Source organism: Phasianus colchicus, chromosome 1 (genome assembly GCF_987193195.1).
Source record: "Phasianus colchicus chromosome 1, bPhaCol1.hap1.1, whole genome shotgun sequence".
In the NCBI taxonomy this organism is placed as follows: Eukaryota; Metazoa; Chordata; class Aves; order Galliformes; family Phasianidae; genus Phasianus; species Phasianus colchicus.
In genome coordinates, this window is record NC_143436.1 from 138,898,380 (window position 1) to 138,917,739 (window position 19,360).

Sequence of the window (19,360 nt, forward strand, 5' to 3'; positions counted from 1 at the left end):
TTAGAGCAAACAGTTTAGTAAACTTAAAGTTCAGTCTGTTTATTAATAAAGCAGCTAGGTTTTCTGCATCGTGGCTTTTACAGTACTATGTGTCACCAGAGGAAGGAAAGACAAATCAGCTTTTCTGTATGAATTGGAGTTAAATAGGTATCATCATTGCAACTTCCACTGCTGCAAATGGTGATAATTAGAGGCTCTACTGGCTGTTTCCACGTGTTTCCTTGCAGTGATTGGTAGGGGTTTGGTCCTGGAGGATTGGTTGTGTTTGCATCTTACTTCATTTTTTGTTTAAACCATATCATATACCTAGCTGTGTTGGTAAATAAAAATGTTTTCCTGTCAGCATCTTCTAGTGGCCAAGGTCCCAGGATACCAGTCAGGAACCATGTGCCCTTATACACAGTGGCCATAAAGCTCCCTCCAGCCAGCTGTTTGTCTACGGCCTCCTGGCTGTGTCCACAAAACTGCCTGTTTGTGAGGCTTACGTTGAGTATTTGTTCACAGTCCTCGGTGGGAAGATACGAAACCTGCAACTCGTCGCCTTGAAATTCACCACCTTCCATTTTCCAACCAGTGACCGTACCAGCCAGTTTTGGAATCAAAATATGTTCTGCAAAGTCTCTTTCAGGGATGCATACAGGAAGCTGGTGGTTACTGCACTCAATGTGCTCTTGGAGTTGTAGCAGTGCAACATCATTCTCACCAGTGTCTTCATCATACCGGATGTGTATGTGTTTCTCATGAACTTCCATGATCTTCTCAGCTCCGCTTGTTCTGTTACACCCTGTGAAGCAATGATATGTTGACTACTCTTAGCAATCACAGAATCACAGGGGTTGGAAGGGACCTCCGGAGATCATCAAGTCCAACCCCCCTGCCAGAGCAGGTTCCCTACATCAGGTTGCACAAGTAGGCATCCAGGCGGGTCTTGAATATCTCCAGAGAAGGAGACTCCACAACCTCCCTGGGCAGCCTGTTCCAGTGCTCCATCACCCTCACCATAAAGAAGTTCTTACCGTCTCTGGCTGTTTCCCCTTGTCCTGTCTCCACACACTGCTGAAAAGAGTCCAGCCTCGCCACTCTGCCCCCACACCTTACATATTTATAGACATTGATCAGGTCCCCTCTCAGTCTTCTCTTCTCAAGGCTAAACAGACCCAGCTCACTCAGCCTTTCCTCATAGGGGAGATGCTCCAGGCCCTTCACCATCTTTGTGGCCCTCCGCTGGACTCTTTCCAAGAGATCCCTGTCTTTTTTGTACGGGGGAGCCCAGAACTGGACACAGTACTCCAGATGAGGCCTTACCAGGGCAGAGTAAAGGGGGAGGATCACCTCCCTCGACCTGCTGGCCACACTCTTTTTAATGCACTCCAGAATGCCATTGGCCTTTTTGGCCACAAGAGCACACTGCTGGCTCATGGCCAACCTGTCATCCACCAGGACACCCAGGTCCCTCTCTGCAGAGCTCCTCTCCAGCAGGTCATCCCCCAACCTGTACTGGCGCATGCAATTATTCCTCCCCAGATGCAAGACTCTACACTTGCTTTTGTTAAACCTCATCTGGTTTCTTTCTGCCCAGCTCTGCAGCCTGTCCAGGTCTCGCTGAATGGCAGCACAGCCTTCGGGTGTGTCAGCCAATCCTCCCAACTTCGTATCATCAGCAAACTTGATGAGAGTGGCCACTATCCCCTCATCAAGATCATTGATGAAGATGTTGAACAAGACCGGACCCAACACCGATCCCTGGGTGCTAATTACAGGTCTCCAAATGGACTCTGCACAGCCAACGACGACCCTCTGCGGTCTGCCAGTCAGCCAGTTCTCAGCCCACCTCACTGTCCACTCATCTATCCCACACTTCCTCAGCTTTGTTGTCGTGGGAGACAGTATCAAATGCCTTGCTGAAATCAATTACCAGAAACCGGTATTTATGAAACTTACTTAAATTATTTAAATTACCAGAGACTTGATAACTGCATACACACTGGTAACAACTGCCTAGCTGTGCTGAGGAGTATGTACGCTAGAGAAAGATGCTCTTTCTTGAAACAGATGTGTTAAAGGTGAATTAAGAATGACAGCTTGGCAGCCTTTCAATCTTGTGTAGATGCATGCATAATTCAGAGGGGAGGGATAAATACCCAACAACAGAACTGAATTTGGGCATGAATTCTTTCCTTGGGGGTGCAGAGCAAATGAACTCTAAATGAACCTGTTTTAGCTTATGCTAGGTGCTGAGCCAGCCCTTCTGAGTTGCCCTTGAGAGGTACTTGTCTCTCTCCTTGGCTTGCAGAGAGGCGTATCACAGCTGTATTCATAACTTGATACTTAACTAAAGTGCTTAAATGAGATGGCAGCGCATTTGTGTCCCAAAGCAATGTTTTCAGGAAATTTCAGTAAGCAGCAGAAATTTTAGTAAGCTGTTTTTAAAAGAAGCTTATCCATGCTGAAAAGTGCAGAAGAAAATGTTTGATCACCTACCAGCGCCAACCCTGATTTTAAAATGGTTGTGCAGAAGGGCGCACTCTGCTGTGGTCAGTACAAAATTACTTTTTAGCAGCACTCCTCCACAGAAACCTTTCCCTTCTGAGTTTAGCAACAGGACCTAAGAAAACACAAAAAGAAGATGATAGCACTGTCCACAGGAAGTTGAGCAATAGATTTCATGAACTGCTAGAAATACCTGCCAAGGAAATTGCTTGCCATGTTCCTTTGGGGTTTCGCTTATCAGATTATCGCTGTCTTGAAGTCTGCCACATGCACATTGATCTAGCAAACAAACAAAAAAAAAGCAAACAAAAAATTCATGCTGCAAAATTTCAAGACAAAAACTACCTGCAAGTATGTTATTCATTCCTCATAAACCGTAGGGTTTGGGAAAAGGAGAGTTTCCCAGCTGGTGAAAATCAGAATAATTAATTTAACTTCTGTTGTCTGATAGCTTAGAAATGACACTGAACAATTTAGGTCATCATGTTAGGCCTGTGGTGATCAAATTTCACTGCCTGTGACTTAGGAACAGAGCTTCCAAAGAACAAAGCTTCCAATCCAGCCAACTGTCATCACAGGTTACTTCCTCATCTTCATATCCTGTATCTGAATTGCACCAAACAACTCACAGCTGTGGCCTAATCTGGGCAGGGCAATTCTCGGCCTTCCTTTTGGAAGACTGTAAGGGGGATGTGCATACCTTTGTGTTCTGGTTCAGAGGGGGAACCTGCATTTCAAGTGGATTTCTCAGTTAATTTGCATTCACCACACTTTCTGCCACCTTGTGTTCTCATCTTGGATTGTGTAAACTGGATTCTATTCAGGTGAAGCTGAATCAGAAGTAAGCCTCTGTAACCATGTGCTCTTACAGTTAATGATGTTTAGCACTCATTGCCAAACTAGGGATAGTCTGAAATAAAACCCATCTGAGTAGAGCACTTGATCTGAACTTTAAATCTTCATCAAAAGCCACAACTCCAGATTGTATTTGGCTGTCCTACTTGTTAATTTAGACGGGGACTAAGCATACTACTTTGTTTTTAGTAGACCTTGTGTATAGGGGGATGAGGTTGAATGAGGTACTTAGACTGAATGAAACAATGAAGAGAGCTACCAGTTCAAACTAACATGGCAGCAAGTTCTGCCCTTCATTTATCATACCATCACATTGATCCAAATCAACTGAACCTCATTCCCAAACAGGCAGGTCATCAGTTACCTTTTACTGAGGTTAAATAAGTGTGGGAAAGAGTGGAAAACCTCTTGTAACACTGCATAATGTGTAGAGTGATGCAAGTGCTCTCTGCACACTCATGGTTAAATGTTCAGATCAAATATTGCTTCTTTTACTGCTGCTTGTGCATCTTTGGTGCTGGTACTTAGATTCCTCCTTTTTCTCTCCCCAGTTTGAGAGGTCAGTAATGTTTCTGCCCACCCAAGCACCAAGCATGGGTCCTCTCTAACTTCCATGCTCACACTTACCTAACGGGATGCATTGTTTTTTGTCCTTCCCGAGCTCATAGCCATCGGCACAGGAGCAATGGTAGGAATTACTTCCTGGGTAGCAGAAGTGCTGACATCCTTCTTTTCCTTGGTGCCGGCATTCATTTTTAGCTGAATGGAGCAGACAGAGAAAAAGCTTTCGTAAACCAAGAGTTAGGCTTTGCACATGAACCTGTGAAAGGATGCTGTAGGTTTCTCTGCTCATTTAAGGAAAACACAAAGAAGCTGCACCAGAGTGGCTTTCTGCACTTTTTCAAAAGGCAGGTGTTATGTGAGAAATAAAAAAGCTACAGCTTGCTGCTTTCAAACTTAAGCAAATTTATAGTTCTTATTTTTCATGTTTGCGTTAAGAAAGTTAAAACTAATTAATTAAAATTAAAACTGGCAGGAAAAAATAAAGGAAAGGAAAATTAATCATCCTTGAAACATGGGCAGCCAGCTTTTCACGGATGAGCAAACACTTAATCTTCAGTGCAAAGCAACAGGAAGAGGTTTTGGTGCTGGATGTAGCCCACAGGCAGAGAAGCAGCAAGGAAATCTGTACTCAGCATGGTTCTTGGTGGCTCCTGTGGAGCAGGTCCTGCTCCCCAGGGGGCTGCAAGGAAGGGCCCTGCTGTGCACAAATACTGACCTCAGGGCTGAGAACCAAAACCTGGTGGAGGTGAACATGAAGATCTGGTCTGATGTAGTATCTGATAACCATTAGGCATGCAGTGGGGGTAGCATTGCGAACTGTGGCTTAGCATAGGGAAGGATACACAGGTTGAACATCTCAGCTGGAGGAGCATCAGGAAATAGTGCATGTTAACCCCACGCTGTGGTGGGTCCAAGCCTGTGTCCTGGCAGCAGTGCCTCACCGAACGCGCAGTCCTCCCCCTCGAAGCCCGCGGTGCAGGTGCAGGTGTAGCCACGGATGCTGTCCTCGCACAGGCCACCGTGCTGGCATGGGCTGGAGGAACACCTCCAGCCACCTGGAAAAGGAAGGCCAGATGTAGAAAGAGGTGGTGAAACACTCCCTCCCTTGAGAGCTCAGCTGTAGGCAGACACTTCTTGTATGGACAGTCCTGAACAGCACCCGCTTTGGAGTCAAGGAAAAGCAGTCCCACCCTCACAGGAAATTAATACCACCTCCCTGTCCACTATCTAAACTTCAGATTACAAAAGAATAAAAACTAATTAAAAAGAAATAAGCAAGAGAACTTTTTGGACATGCAGTGGTGAGGTCTACTTGCCACATGTTGCTCCCCCAGGCCCTGTGCCCATGGGGTGCCTGGCTGCATCACCTCAGGTCAGCTCTGCAGCCTCATTTCTTTCCAGTCATCTCTTAAACACCCTAATGCTCAGCATACAGTGGAAAATACACCTCTTTTCCCTTCCATACCCTGGTTGCTCTCTGTTAACACCACCCTGGGCCACAGCTGCCACCACAGCCCATGCTGGCTCCACAACACCACACTGTGGAAATGGCAGCCACAAACAAACGTAACCACAAACAGCAAAATGTCCTCTCCCAGGTGACAGCCAGGGAGAGAAACAGCCTGCTTCCTACGATAGTATTTGCTTCCCTTCAGTTTACACGCACTCTGCAGTCTTAGCTGTTTCTTCTATCTTCTGACTTTTTAAATCCTTTCACATCAGCACTTTTCCTCTTGCTTTACTAGATACATGACAAAATAGCAACTGAGTGTTTCCTTTTGAATAAACTGCTGAAAACTCAAAAAACAGCATAAGACTGATAAGACTGAAGCATAATGTTCAGAGCATGGCACCACTGTGAGGAGAGAAATCAAGAGACTAGCTTACCGTAGTAGTTATCCCAAAACATTTTCTGGAAAAAAAAAAAGGAAAAAAAGGGAAAGTTGGACTTCAGTTCTCAAATAACATTACTTCCCATGGGTACTCTGTAAAACAGAAGCACTACATGAGAGATTATACTGTCCCTTCCTTCCCAGAGGGAGCAGCCAATGCCCTTCTATAGCCTGCTGCTCCTGATCTTGCCCTGAGGCACTTGGACCACCAGTTCCGTGGTTGTTTTTTCTTCTTCCCTGCATACACCATCTCTGCACAGATTCCTGTGTTAGAGAGCAGAGCATCCAGCTGCACATCGCAGAGGACCTCTTGTACAGTGGCACTTGTGGCCATTGACCCCAAAATCCTCCTTCTGAAAGTCTTACTACTGCTGTGGTTCTCCCCTCCATCCCAGCACCCCATTGCCCCTCCCAGTCCCCAAGGGATGTTGAGGCTGTATTTGTGTGTGTGTTCAGGATGGGATAACACCTGTGTGCTTTCCCAACACAAGACGCAGGACACATCAATTTCAGGAGGGGATTTTAAAAGTGTAGAAGATTGTTTTACACAGAAAAACCCAAACGGTGGAAGCAAGCTGCTGAAACTTGTAGTAAATAAAATAACAATAACAAATCAAAACAAAACAAACCAAAGTCACCAAGAAAATAGTTCTCCACACGCACAAAGGTTAACAAAATACTTACGAGCATTTCATCATTTTCAAATACTTCCCTTGCTTCCTCGTGCGTGCATCTCTCTTCAAGGCATTCCCTTTCCAAACTGCCTTGCAAGACCTCCTCGAAACGCAGGGAGTTGGCACGTCGATGCCTCTTGATAACTTTGTTTGCATCATCAGTTGATATAAACACTGAAACGATGTGTGAGGAGATGTTGATATTAGTACTGAGGCTATGTTTTATGATTTCACTTTAATTTTTTTTAAGATCTTATTAAGCTGCCAATTTTTATTGTGAAGAGAAATCCTTTGGATGATTCAGAGTTTCAGCCACAGTAAACTACAAAAAAGGTCTACTTCCTCAGCCCAAATCAGGCTGAGGAGTCACAGGGATGTAGCATCTCTTCTGGGGGTGTCTTGCTTATTCCCAGGCAGGCAACATTTGGTACAACTCCAAGCCCTGGATCTTGAAGACCCTTAATTGGGTGATGCGTTTTGTGGGTAATCTTTGCTCTGTCATGGGTTTCATGGCTCTTTGGTCTCAGTAAAAATTGGAAAAATAATTTCTAAAAGGCAGACAGCTGAAGACATGAGAGAGATCAAACCTTGAAACTCCTGTTTGCAATGATGTCCACAACAGAACTTGCCTAGCAGGGGGAGGGCTGGGGTGGCACTTTAGCCTTTGACATTAACTGGGACGTGGCCACGTGTGTCAGCGCGTGTTTGTCAGTTCTCATGTACTCAGAAGGTAAATCCAATGGGGCAGGGACTGGCTTTGTTTGTTTGCTTGGTTGTTCTGCATTTTATACTTTGTTTGGGGACCCAAAGGTTGAGATGATATTCTAATGATATTAGAATTGAAGAATATTAAAAGCAATATAAAAAATATTCTGCAGTTCCTTAGTTGTGAAGGCTTGCAAGCATGCAGCAGGCTCGCATGTGATATTAAGTAAGACAAAGCTTCATGTTCATGCTTTGAATTTCTAAAAGTTCTCTAGACCCCCACTGCACATTTGGACAAACCATGCAGATGAATACAAAAAACATATATTTCTGACTTTTATTTTTATTACAGCAGCAACTAGGAAAACAAAATCCTCCTTACTATGTCAGTGATGGTATTACCAGATTACAATGCCTCAGTAACCTACTGTCATTTTTACTTAGGTAGATGAAAAAAACCCAGCAAAAATGTACTGAAACATGGATAGCTGGATAGCTGTTAGTGATGTCAGCCTGTGCTACAAGGCAAACATGACAGGAGGTACATAAACACCGGTATGTTTACAAGAGCAGGAGCACAAAGGAGAATGAAAGCCACAACAAAACAAAGGCCATACCTGTCTGCTCTGTCTGAAGGAAAAGGGCAGAGAGAAGGAAAAACATTGTCCAAAAGCATCTTGCCATTGCTACTCTCTGCGATCAATGGTGGCTTGCCTGCATTCCTGCAGCTCTTTGGGGAAATGGCTCAATGGGAGATGTTGAAGTTTAAAGTCCAGCTGCTCAAGAGAAAACAAAACCTCAGAGGGCAAAGCCCGGCCTCAAAGTCAACATGTGGAAACCTTGAAAAAACCTGTTTGGTGGTTGGACAATTCCCCTTCTCTCATTGCAAGGGCTGAAGGCGAAGCATGCTTGGTAACCTCCAACTTTTGAATGTTCCTCCCCCAGCCTTCACTTCTGTAACACAAAGTGGGGAGAGGTGGACAGCATGAGCATTTCTTTGTGCCATAGCGAAGCACCAGCACAAGCTTGATGATGACTCCAGGATCAGTAGTGCAGCACGGCTGCTCTGCTCACCGACTCCATTTAAACTTTATTGTGGCAGGGCATGGAATGAGAGGATAGACGTGCTTCGTTCTGCAGGTTTGGGGCAGCCTGGAGGGGAAAATGCTCTTTAGTCTCAGTTAGAAACATAAAGAACACACCAATCTGAGCATATGTGAGTAAACCCTCAAATAAAACTTCACATCAATTGGAGTTTTAAAAATCAGATTTGCTGCAGAGCCAGGCTGTTTCATCTCAGCATGCTTACATGTCACCACTTGATGTCAGTACAGGGCTTTGCAACACACACATGTATATCTGCAAGCATTAACTATTTTTTATACAAGCTGCTCACACTTTGCGAGCCTATGCCAATTAAAGGACTCCTGTTGGTATCAGATGTTTATTCAAATTAGGTTAATAATAGCAATACACACCTTCAGAAGCTGTATTCTTCGTAGAGCTTAGTTCACAAGTTCATGTTTTCTTTTTAAACAAAACATGCCTTGAACATCTGTACAGGCCACAGTGTACTCAATCCATGTACAGCACCCACTTTGCCTTTTCTGTATTGACATTATTGCAACAGTTCTCACAAACTATTAAGAAACATAGCACAAAAGGAGGGGCTTAGAAAGGCAGTCCTTTTCTTGTGTGGTCCTTTAGGAAGAGAAACTGGAATTTCTTTTTCCATTTCCTTAAACATCATAGCCAGAAGACGGATGCAGAGTTTATCAGCACATCCAGCAGCCCTGTTTGCTGCAGGCCTGGCTGGCTGTCAGCTGACTAGCTCTGTCACTATCACACACTTTTGGGAAATGCACACTCAGCTATGGAAAGGGGACAGCAATGATATTCCAGAAAACATTACCCTTGCACTAAGCAAATAGAGAAAGCTGACGGCTGGGTTCACAGCCACATTTGTACCTGGGAAGTCCTGCTGCTGAGTAGCATGAGGGCACCGTAGTTGGTTTGTGGACACTGGAAATGGTTCAAGGCTAAGGAGTGATGTGTGCTGCCCATGGCAGGAGCTGCTCCAGCCTCCACCTCCCTGGGGAGCTGGGGGACAGGGAATGAGGAAGAACTAGCCAATGGGAAGCACATACTCTGCAAAGGATTAATGCTTAGTGCAGTTAAAATGAGTTATAATTCAGTTAAATGTCTGGACAGCAGCCAAGCAGTGCTGTTCACCATCTGCAGGAAAAGAAAAAGCTATTCTTGCTGTATCTGAAGGGCATCACCATTTCTAAAAGCTGGAAGGATTTGCACTTGTATTGGAGGAACATCAGCACTGCCCTTCTGTTTGGTTGCAGATTGCAGGACATCGTGAGGGAGGAATGAAACCACAGGAGATTTGATTCCCTCAAGGGGCTTTCCTTGAGGTTGTGCAAGCCTTCTGACTGTCTGGCTGTGAAAACAGAAAACATCCTGGACTCTGACATCTCTGCAGTCAAGTGCTGACATTTTCTATTTCTGTTTCTGAAGATATCACAGGGCTCTTCAGAGCTCCTTACTGAGCTCAGTGTTCTTGCCTAGAACTCAGCTCCTAAAGCCTCCCTGCACCATTTCTGCTCTTCTTTTTCCACCTGATTCTCTTCCCTCAGGTGGCAGATGAGCAGCCCTGCAACTGAGTCCAGATGCTGTGATTTATGTTGTCCCCATGGCCATCCAGTCGCTTCCTCTGCCACGGACTCAGCAGAAAGGCAGCCCTGCCCTGAGATCAGTGCAAGGCCACCACCTCACAGCTTTCAGCTACATCCTAGCCAGATGGGACCAGGAGGTGGAAGTGGTTCCTACTGTACACCTGACTCCCAAACCACAGGAGACACAGACTCTGTGAGCTTGTGCTGCTGGATTACATTTAGAAGTTGACTTCGGTATTCATGACAGGAAAAGAAAATATCCATCTGCAACAAAAGATTTGTGGCATTTGTAGGTGTTTATGGGAGAATAAAGTACATCTTCGAGAATAGCCTGAGTTACAACTCCATCCTCTCTCTGAAGACTTAGAAGAGTGACAGAGGCAAAGCACCAGTAATGTGATGCGTGTCTTTGGCGTGTCTCTTGACAACTGCAATTTTCTGTGCAATTAAGCAGTTGGGTGAAACGCCTCTGCAGACAGCATTTGTTCTCATGCACTGACACTCTTTTTAAAGTACATCACAGAGCACTTTATTTTTCCTGTAGGGACCCAAGTATCTTACAATCTAGTTCATCATTTTTATGTACCACTGAACTGAATAGCAGATCTTTGTTTCTCTCAGAATTAAAGTAAAGCAGACAGAGTATGTGTGGCTCAGCTGGTTTTAGAGTCAGACTTTTCCTATTCCTGGAAGAAAATTTACCCTCACAGATTTAAAATCTCTTTGGTTGTTAAGAATTTAAATAACACCTTACATAAATGATGACTTATAACAATATTGTCATTTGTGGAGTATGTAATACGTTCACTTTATTATAGACAAAATCATGACTTCAGTAATTATGGTGAAAGAATTATCTCAGAAGGACAACAGATTATTAGAACAACACCAGTGATGTTGGTAATTATAAGCAAGCTTTGCCAAATCAGTTAATATAACAAGGTACTGGTGTCAGTGACATGGCCAGTTCTTTAGGCTCAAGTGTGGATACACAGTTGGTTTCCACTTTTTTCCTGAGTTTTTCCAGAGTCTTAAAGTCTTTAGAAATATGTCCTACATCAATATTATTCTGGTCTAGGTTGATTTCTATAAAGCAAGTACTGCCACAGGAAAGTTGAGTTAGTTGTAGCCTTTGAATGGGAGGTTTAGCAGGCTGGACAAATAGGCTTACTTGTACAGCCAAAGTCTCCTAGACAAGTTCAATCAACCACAGCATAAGCGAAAGGAACTCCTAAATCATTGTATTTGAAGATGTGCCATTATTGTCCCAAACCAGAAAGTCAAAATACACCTTCTGAAAACCAGGCATGAGCTCATGAAGAAACAGCTGGCATCTTAACAGTGTTATCAGAATTACAGCAAACATTTTACAAAGAGGAAAATATTATTTGGGGATCAGATCTGATGGCTAAGACAGTTGGGTTGATTAAACACCAAGCCATTAAGAGTTTTGTGTCAAAACACTTCTTACCCATGGCAGGAAATTTGATACTTTGGTGTATATTCCATATTTTCCTTGTCTCCCACACCCTTCTCCCCAGCTGATGATACCAGTAACAAAATAAGTGCCATTGTATTCTGTTACATGGGGGCCTCCTCCATCTCCTTGGCAGACATCTTGTCCATCTTTATTATAACCTGCACAGAACATGTTTCTTGTGACTAAATAACGAATAGCTTGCTTGCAAGTTTTCTTATCCACATAAGGGATTTGAAGAACTTTCATTCTTCTGGCTGGCCGCGTGTGTTCATATGAATTCCCAAAGCCACTGACAATTCCAAATGTTTGCTTCATCAGAACATCATTAGCAAAGTCTTCTTCTGGAAGGCATGCTGGGACAACATCCTCAGAAAACGTGATAGGTTCTTTTAATTTGATGAGGGCTATGTCACTATCATGGGTTTGAAAATTAAACTCAGGATTTGAAATTATTTTTTCCACTGTGTGCAATGCAGAACTTGGTTCTTCCTTTTCTCTGTCCACCATCCCTGTGTCAGATTATTAAAACAGTTGTTAACAAGATTATAACAGCAAGCCCAAACAGCACCTCAGTAAAAGATGGGACTAAAGTATCTTGTAGTTGGAATAGACATTTGTACTGTACAAACAAAGTAGAGCTGGTCTGTATCTTGATTCTGTAGCATTTTATATCAATTTTGATACCAAGCACATTTAAAAACAAAACTCTGCTATTGGAATGGCAATCTCAATGACAACGTTCACATGAAGTTCTGGCTACTACAGTGCTACTCCTCATACAAACAAAACCTCAGCATTGAAGAGTAGGACCTTGCCCCTGTTCTTTGTAGAGCAACACAGTCAAACAGACTTAAACTGGAAACATTCATTGTCTTTAACATTCTGCTCGAAAAATGAGAACGTTTTTATATTTAATCTTCTCAACTTGTATGAAGACTCTTTAGGAATTAAATTGACAGCCATTAATGCCTATACAGGTTTTGAATTACTATTGTAGAACAAGTGGAAATTTTGTGACTCAGAATACTGTTTTCAGTGCCTAGAACTTGTGAGAAGCTACCTTTTTTTCCCCCCTTCATAAATTACAGTAATAAATAATGAAGGTAAGGTTTCCAGTACGCAACAGTCTCAGACATGCTGTCAAAACATTTGTTGTTACCATCTGAATGCGACGTATGGAAGTCTTCAAGGTTTGGCCAGCACAGGGAATTGCATGAAGGTGTAATTTTAGACCAATTAACTGAATCCAAAACTAAACATGGAAGAACTTCTTTACAGTGAGAGTGACAGAACACTGGAACAAGCTGCCCAGATTGGTTGCAGAGTCTCCTCTGGAGATATTTAAGACCCATCTGGATGCCTACCTGTGCGGCCTATAGAAGGGAATCTGCTTTAGCAGGGGGTTTGGGCTCAATGGTCTCCAGAGGTCCCTTCCAACCCCTGCAACTCTGTGATTCTGTGAAATCAGCTCAGTGTCACTTGCCCACATATTTTCCCAGTTCCTATTACAGACAAGCTATGCTGGGCCAAGCAAGGCTTAAAGAAACTGTCCATTCAACCAGGCTGAACATGTAGCTCATTGCTAGCCAATAGACAAGATGAAGCAGTGAGATATATCTGTGATAGCTCAGTGTCTTGCACAGACACTAAAAGACAGTTTTTTGGTAGCACTTATTTTTATAGTAAAGGTCAAAATGACAACAACTCACCAACAAGAACCCGTAATCCCATAGAATTGTTAACACACTGAGCTGCAGTAAGTATAAAATACTCATTCAGAATTGTTCCCCCACAAATCCATTCACCATGCTTCTGTACTAGAACAGCCTGCCAAGAGAGGAAAAAGCATAAGTGCAAAAATGTTTGTGCAGGGAAATCCTCAACAGCTAGTTTAGATTCAAGTACTTTTCTTAAAGAAGAAATTTTCTTGTGTATTTTCTGTCAGCAGCATCCTCAATTCGGATGTAGTGAGAGTTACACTCAAGCAGTGTAAGCCAACACAGAGGGAAACTTGACAAAAAGGACATTTTTCCTGGCTCAGAGTTGAGTTTGCATACCCAGTTATTATTATTTTCTAAACAAATTTGGTTAATATTCTAACAGCATTATTCCTCTCTGTTTTTTTTGTTTGACTTCAGTGATGGTCAAAACAAGAAGTCCATCCATTCTTTCGACACTGCTGTGTCGCAATCTGAATAGCTGTGTGGCTGGGAAGGGGTTCTAGGGAAAAGTCCAGTTCTATGCTCAATGTCTGCCACCCTCCTTCTCTCCTAGCCTCTTCCTCTTAGCACGTTCTTGAATTTGAAAACAGTCATATCTTCATTCATGGTACTAGACCTATGCAAAAACTAGTCATTCAGGAGGGAGGAACAATCAAATGTTGACACCAGCTTGTTTCAGAGCACAGATTCTCCTCCCCACTGTCATTCAAGTCTGCACCTTCACCCTCCTTCCCTGCCGCCAACACTCTCAGCATGGTTGCAAGCACAGCCATGAGCCCATAACTTCCCTGTTTCCAAACGTCCTGCCAGTTAATTGCCACGGTGAGACCTATTTGTCCTACTAGTCACCATGCTACGTGTGAGCAGTGTGGCAGGTTGAACCTGTTGCTTTGGCAAAGTGGTGAGCTATTGCCCCTGTTTGTCTTCTATGCAGCTAGTAGACAGGGTCTATTCTGACCTATTAGATCTGCCCTGCTTGGAGGAGCTGCAAGTCCTGCCTCAAGCTGAGCTACATCCCCATGGCAAGCAAAGATGAGGGGTATGGTGAAGTGTAAATGATTTCCAGACCTGGCAAGTACCTGAGGCATTAAACCTCTTGAGAGTAAGGCACCTTACCTGCCATGGACATATGCTGGGTATACTGCCAGCCTCTTCTACTACCTCAGAGGAGTTACTTGGAGCCTCAGTGGTTTCCTCATTTTTAAGATGATCTTCTGTACTTGTAACATTTTTTTGATCCACTCCATGATTTCTCTTAAATTTACCACATGGGAACTTAACTGCAAAGACAAAACTGAGACACTAACACTTGATGTCTGCATCTGACTGAGAATTTGGTGCACCTGTCCCTTATTGACAGCAAGGCTGACCCATCTATAACCCAACGCAAACCAGCTGTGAAGGCCCAGCTGCTGTTACCAGCCTTCACGTTAGCTCAGTACTGCCTTTCTTGCTGGTCTGGCAGAGCCCTCAGTGTAACAGCTGCATGGTCAACAAAGTAAATCCAACTTTCAGTGCACCTCTGTACCTCTTGCTGTTCTTCACTGCAAGAAGTGTCTAAAACTTGCTGGAACGTGGGTTTTGCAGTCAAAGGCAGTCTTTAGATTTGTAGATGTGTATATACTGTGGAGGAAAATGGTTTGCAAGGAAACATTGCTTTCAGGGTGTCAAATCTTTGTGAAAGTGAATGAAAATTAACTTAAGAGTTCAAGAAAAACTCTTTGACAACAGCTGATACAATTGCTTTGATTGCAGTTGGATACTCAGGTATCCTTATCAGGGGTAGCTCTGCAAGAATTTTCACGATACTTACGAAAACTTCACAAATGCAAAAGGGAAACAGACCAGGCTGGTTGAAAAATGAAATAAAAATTCCAGTTCTAAAACCTGCTCATGGGTTTAGCAGTTCCAAAGTATTTAGAAGTTAAACATCTTCCATTATTGGTATTGCTATTGTCATGTACCTGTTGGAAGATGGGTTTTGCAGTCAGGTCTGAGAACGTACCCATTTGCACTATTTTGGCCACTGCACATCACTCACAGTTGTACAGTTTGATATTGGTTGCATTATCACCTTTTTCTAAAGAACTTTTCATTGATAACAAATCAAGCAAGCCAGATGCCAACAGTGAGTATTATTCCTCACACTGCAACAGCACTGCAATACATCAGCCCTTCCTAAACACAGTGAAGATGTGATATGTGTCCAACAGAATGAACTTTAACTGTGGTTTCATACCTACAGGAACGCAGGTTTTGTTGTCATCATCCAGAGCATAGCCAGAAACACAGGAACATACCACCCCTTCATCTTCCTCTTTGCAGAACTGTGTGCAGTTCCCATTGTTGGCCTTGCATGTACTTGGTGTGACTGCAAAGGAGGCAAGCTTAGAGACAGGTTCCATATTCACGCTGATTTCATAAAAGCACAAGCAGCTGTAAAATCTTGCTTGCAAGCATTATTCAAAACCCTCAGTTTTCTGCAGTTCCTGCCAAAGGCCTCCAGTAATCACAAGTATATGTTGGAATAGTTCCCCAACTATAGTTCCAACATAAGATGTGAAATGATAGTGGTCTGGTTAACAGCTTACGGGTTTCTTAAAAATGCTCATTTTTTCCCCAACTGTAACTTGCAGCTCTTTGAGAGCACAAGCTGAAAAAATCTACAGTCAGAGGAACAGAGGGAGAATAAGAAATTAGCAACAACTTGACTATAAGTCCCCAGCACTACAAGCTCACAGGCTTAATGGGAAAAATCTTCCCTGCAGTAACAGTGTGAGAGCAAGGAGAGGTAAACCAGTCCTAAGAGAGGTGGTCTAACCCTTCCTACAGGTTTGTAGGATTCCATAGCTCACCCATGCAGCTAACCCACTCTTAGATAGCCTTATAACAACTAAATGTATAACAACAATATCCATACAGAGTTTCCCACAGTGTGGCATGATTCCATTGATTCTGTTTTCACTTTTTGTCTACAGAAACAGAGGCTACTTCAGTTCCTTCCTTGTTTTGTTACATATTTCAGAGACTCCCTTGATGTTGCATTGTGGGGCTAAGGGAGAAATTTTGTTTTGCTCTTCCTGAATTACCCCCTATTTATGTTGGACTACTGTACTGTTATTCTTATGAGATGGTCTTGAACTCTCATGTTGATTTATGATAGTCTTTCATTCTGGAACCAGCTGTAAATATCAAGAGTAAACACTCTCTCCTGCCCTTCACGTCACTGGGGAAGATACTGAATAGCAGCTGTCCTAAGGCTCACCTGTGTGGAGCCCTGCACTCCCTATCAGCTTTCCTTTGACAGTGAAACACTGACTAGCACAGTCTCACAGCCTGATGTTCACCAGCCTCTCTGCAGTTTCATCCAGATCATGCTTCTCTACTTGCTATGGTGAGAGTATTATATAAAATGATGTGGATGCATGGCATCTTTTGCAGCCTGTTATCCTGTCCCTGGGGGAAATGAGATTGGTGTGATGTGATTTGTTTCTGACAGCTGCAACTCAGCAGTTTCTTTTCTTCTTGCTGAACATATATAATCTGATACCTTAAGGAAGAAAGATTATCTTCACCAATGGGGAAGCATTCTCATTGTTTTCACTTTCTATACCTGTATTCTTAGATCAGCGCTTGATTTTCATGTTTATCTTATTTTATTTAGGCCTTAGCTCTTCTGTTTTTATGCCAGAATGTTTGCAATTCTTTTATGCTTATCCTCTGATCAGTGATTTGAACTAATTTATTTTTTCTATGCTTCCTTTTGGAGGTCAAGTCTTGGAGCAGCTCATTATTTTAATTAATCTTCTTTTCCTTTTTTGACCTTGGGATAGTGGGACATGTAAATAAGCTTTTATTTTAATAGACATATCCACATATTTTCTCTCTTTCAAAGATACATTGATTTTATTCTCTTGTTCCTTTTCTTTTCTGCCTTCATAATAAGCTCTGTCATTTTACAACGTGGAGTCCTGGTTCTTCTCTGCACTATTAAACACCATGGGTTCAATTTGTCAGTAGCTTACAAATCGACATCGATAATAAGGATCATTGAATTCTCACATCCCTTGAGGACATAAGAACAGCACATCCTTTGTGCTGTCAGTCTGAAAGCACTGCATATTGACATATTAACCCTGTCCTTAACACAGACACAGCCCCTTCACACCAAAATGGTATTCCCCCAAAGACTCAGCCAAGAACATACTGTAATATACTGTATAAGTGTAGCAGACAAATGAGAGCAACATGGGTAAAAAAGCAAAGCTAACAGATTTCCCTGCTGGCACTCTGCTCCACACAGTGTGAATGATGGCAAATAGTTACCTGTGTGGCTGAGGCAAAGCAGCACAAAGCCAAGTTAAAGTGAAGACTACACCTGTTTGCAGCGTCTGAAGGAAAAGGAGGACAACGGGAAGAAGCCACACTGCCCGATGGTGACCCATCACTGCCATCCTGTGAGCTCACTTGGTGTCTCTGGTTTTCCTGCAGGGCTCTGGGGCAGCTGCTAAATAAGAAGCACTGCAGAGCAAAGGTCGTTAACTAGGAGAAAACAAAACTGCTAGGGGCAAAGCGTGGGCTCAGAGTCACCAAAGGACAATGTTAAAGCAGCAAAAGCCACTATGTCACAGCAGTGCCACCCCGGCAGCTTGTAGGTGCCCCGTGACAGCAAAGTTCCACAAAGGCACCAGGCTGGACAGTACTTTCACAAATGCATCAATTTCCACCTTATTTTGGAATTATATATATTTTTTTCTGGCTAATGCCACTCCATGGGGATAGCTGATAACAGAGCCTTGTGTTCTGAGGCTCTGACCAGTCTGGATAATTCTTCAGCTGAAAATGAGTTCCATCTGGACACAGCAGTGTCCAGTGTGTTTCCCTGCCATGCTGGAGGATATCACAAAGAAGGACTTCTTGCCCACCTTCATTCCTTCCAGCAGCCCCATTGTGCTGCATTCTTTCTCATTTCTTAAGGAACTCCAACATTTGAGACTTCACCCAGACAAAACCTATTAGAGGCTTTTCCAGCCACAGAGATAGGAGGATTTCCATGAGACCTCTTTGAACCTTCCTCACTGCAAATGGGCTGGATTCTTTTTACCTTCACCACAGACATGAATATCTGATTAGTTTCTGCTTCTCGACAGCAGGATGATGTTGGTTTTTTTTTCCCCACACATGGAAGCTGTTGCTGTGTTTCTGCTCAGACCTTCCCTATTTTAAGTCTAAAGAGGTCTCATTTTTCTCATGAGATCCAGCACCTCATGTTCAAGAGGCTCTCGCCCAGATACTTTATCTTAGACTAGGCCTGAGAAATGCCCTAGCTTCTTATTCATAGAATAGATTCATTGAATCACTTACGTTGGAAAAGACCCTTAAGACCAAGCCCAATTGACCTGACAGTACCAAGTCCCACCACTAAACCATATCCCTAAGGTCTACATATCTCTTAAATGCCTCCAGGGACGGGAACTCCACAACCTCCCTGGGCTGCACATTCCAATGTCTGACCACCATTTCTGTGAAGAAATTCTTCCTGACGTTCAACTTAAACCTCCTCTTGGGCAATTTGAGGCCATTTCCCCACATCCTGTCACTTGAGAAAAAGAGACTGACACCCTCTTTACTGCAACCTCTATTCAGGTTGTTGTAGAGAGCAAGGAAGTCTCCCCTCAGCCTCCTCTTCTCCAGACTAGGCAACTCCTGTTCCAAACAACCTCCATTCCAAATTCATCATATTATTCCTCTCTAAAGCTTCAGTGTGATTGCACTCTGCTTGCCATCCTTCCTTTCTACCATTTCTACTCAGCACTGCCTTTTCCTTGCAGGCTGAGAAAGCCTGAGCAACTGAGGGTAGTTTTGAGCTTCCATTTCCACCATTTACCATTTAGTTCTTGCCTAAATCAGTAGTGACTGTTTGCCATGAGGAGTTCTGGCATTTTAAAATCCACCACTTTGCACTGCTGCTATGTGCTCTACCTCTTGCCTGACAGTCAGGATCTGTTTCAATTTTGCTAGGTGAAACTGCCCCAAAATAATTCATGTATGTAAACTAGCATGCTTTTATTCTGTCTTCTCTTGCTGGCCCTAGAATTGGTTATGAGTCTTGATAGGAAACCAAGTGAAACACCATCAGCAAGGGAAGGATGCAAGCAGACATTTCACTCATGTCTTTTCAGTGCTGCTACAGAGACAGCATTTACAGAATAAGAAAGGAATATGAGAACCCTGTGCATGTAGGCACCATACACAGTTAAAGCTTGGTAAAAGATAAACTCTGATTGCAAAGCCC

General features: G+C 43.2%; 2 protein-coding genes across 2 annotated transcripts; both read right to left on the bottom strand.

The window, feature by feature from the left end:
- Positions 1-36: 36 nt before the first annotated feature.
- On the bottom strand, positions 37-7,900 carry PROZ (protein Z, vitamin K dependent plasma glycoprotein). Its single transcript, XM_031613794.2, has 8 exons — positions 7,798-7,900; positions 6,486-6,649; positions 5,797-5,821; positions 4,851-4,964; positions 3,973-4,104; positions 2,684-2,769; positions 2,482-2,605; positions 37-784 (listed from the first exon to the last, which is right to left on the bottom strand). Exons 1-8 carry the CDS (start codon positions 7,862-7,864, stop codon positions 273-275), a joined length of 1,224 nt encoding a protein of 407 aa, XP_031469654.2. The 5' UTR covers positions 7,865-7,900; the 3' UTR covers positions 37-272.
- Positions 7,901-10,640: 2,740 nt separating this feature from the next.
- Positions 10,641-17,602, bottom strand: LOC116242792 (coagulation factor X-like). The gene is made up of 5 exons (XM_031613775.2): positions 17,444-17,602; positions 15,305-15,436; positions 14,182-14,345; positions 13,054-13,171; positions 10,641-11,853 (listed from the first exon to the last, which is right to left on the bottom strand). The coding sequence occupies exons 1-5, from the start codon at positions 17,517-17,519 to the stop codon at positions 11,306-11,308; spliced, it is 1,038 nt and encodes a 345-aa protein (XP_031469635.2). The 5' UTR covers positions 17,520-17,602; the 3' UTR covers positions 10,641-11,305.
- Positions 17,603-19,360: the final 1,758 nt, after the last annotated feature.

What these genes read in the sequence shown, in the direction of transcription:
- PROZ (XM_031613794.2), bottom strand. Translation starts at nt 7,864, where the DNA reads ATGGCAAGATGCTTTTGGACAATGTTTTTCCTTCTCTCTGCCCTTTTC. An exon ending in TTGAAAATGATGAAATGCTC is followed by an intron (nt 5,822 to 6,485) that starts GTAAGTATTTTG and finishes TTTTTTTTCCAG; the next exon opens with AAAATGTTTTGGGATAACTA. An exon ending in TAAAATCAGGGTTGGCGCTG is followed by an intron (nt 785 to 2,481) that starts GTAGGTGATCAA and finishes ATTGCTTCACAG; the next exon opens with GGTGTAACAGAACAAGCGGA.
- LOC116242792 (XM_031613775.2), bottom strand. Translation starts at nt 17,519, where the DNA reads ATGGCAGTGATGGGTCACCATCGGGCAGTGTGGCTTCTTCCCGTTGTC. An exon ending in CCTTCAGACGCTGCAAACAG is followed by an intron (nt 15,437 to 17,443) that starts GTGTAGTCTTCA and finishes CCTCCTTTGCAG; the next exon opens with TCACACCAAGTACATGCAAG. An exon ending in CAAAACCTGCGTTCCTGTAG is followed by an intron (nt 14,346 to 15,304) that starts GTATGAAACCAC and finishes TTGTCTTTGCAG; the next exon opens with TTAAGTTCCCATGTGGTAAA.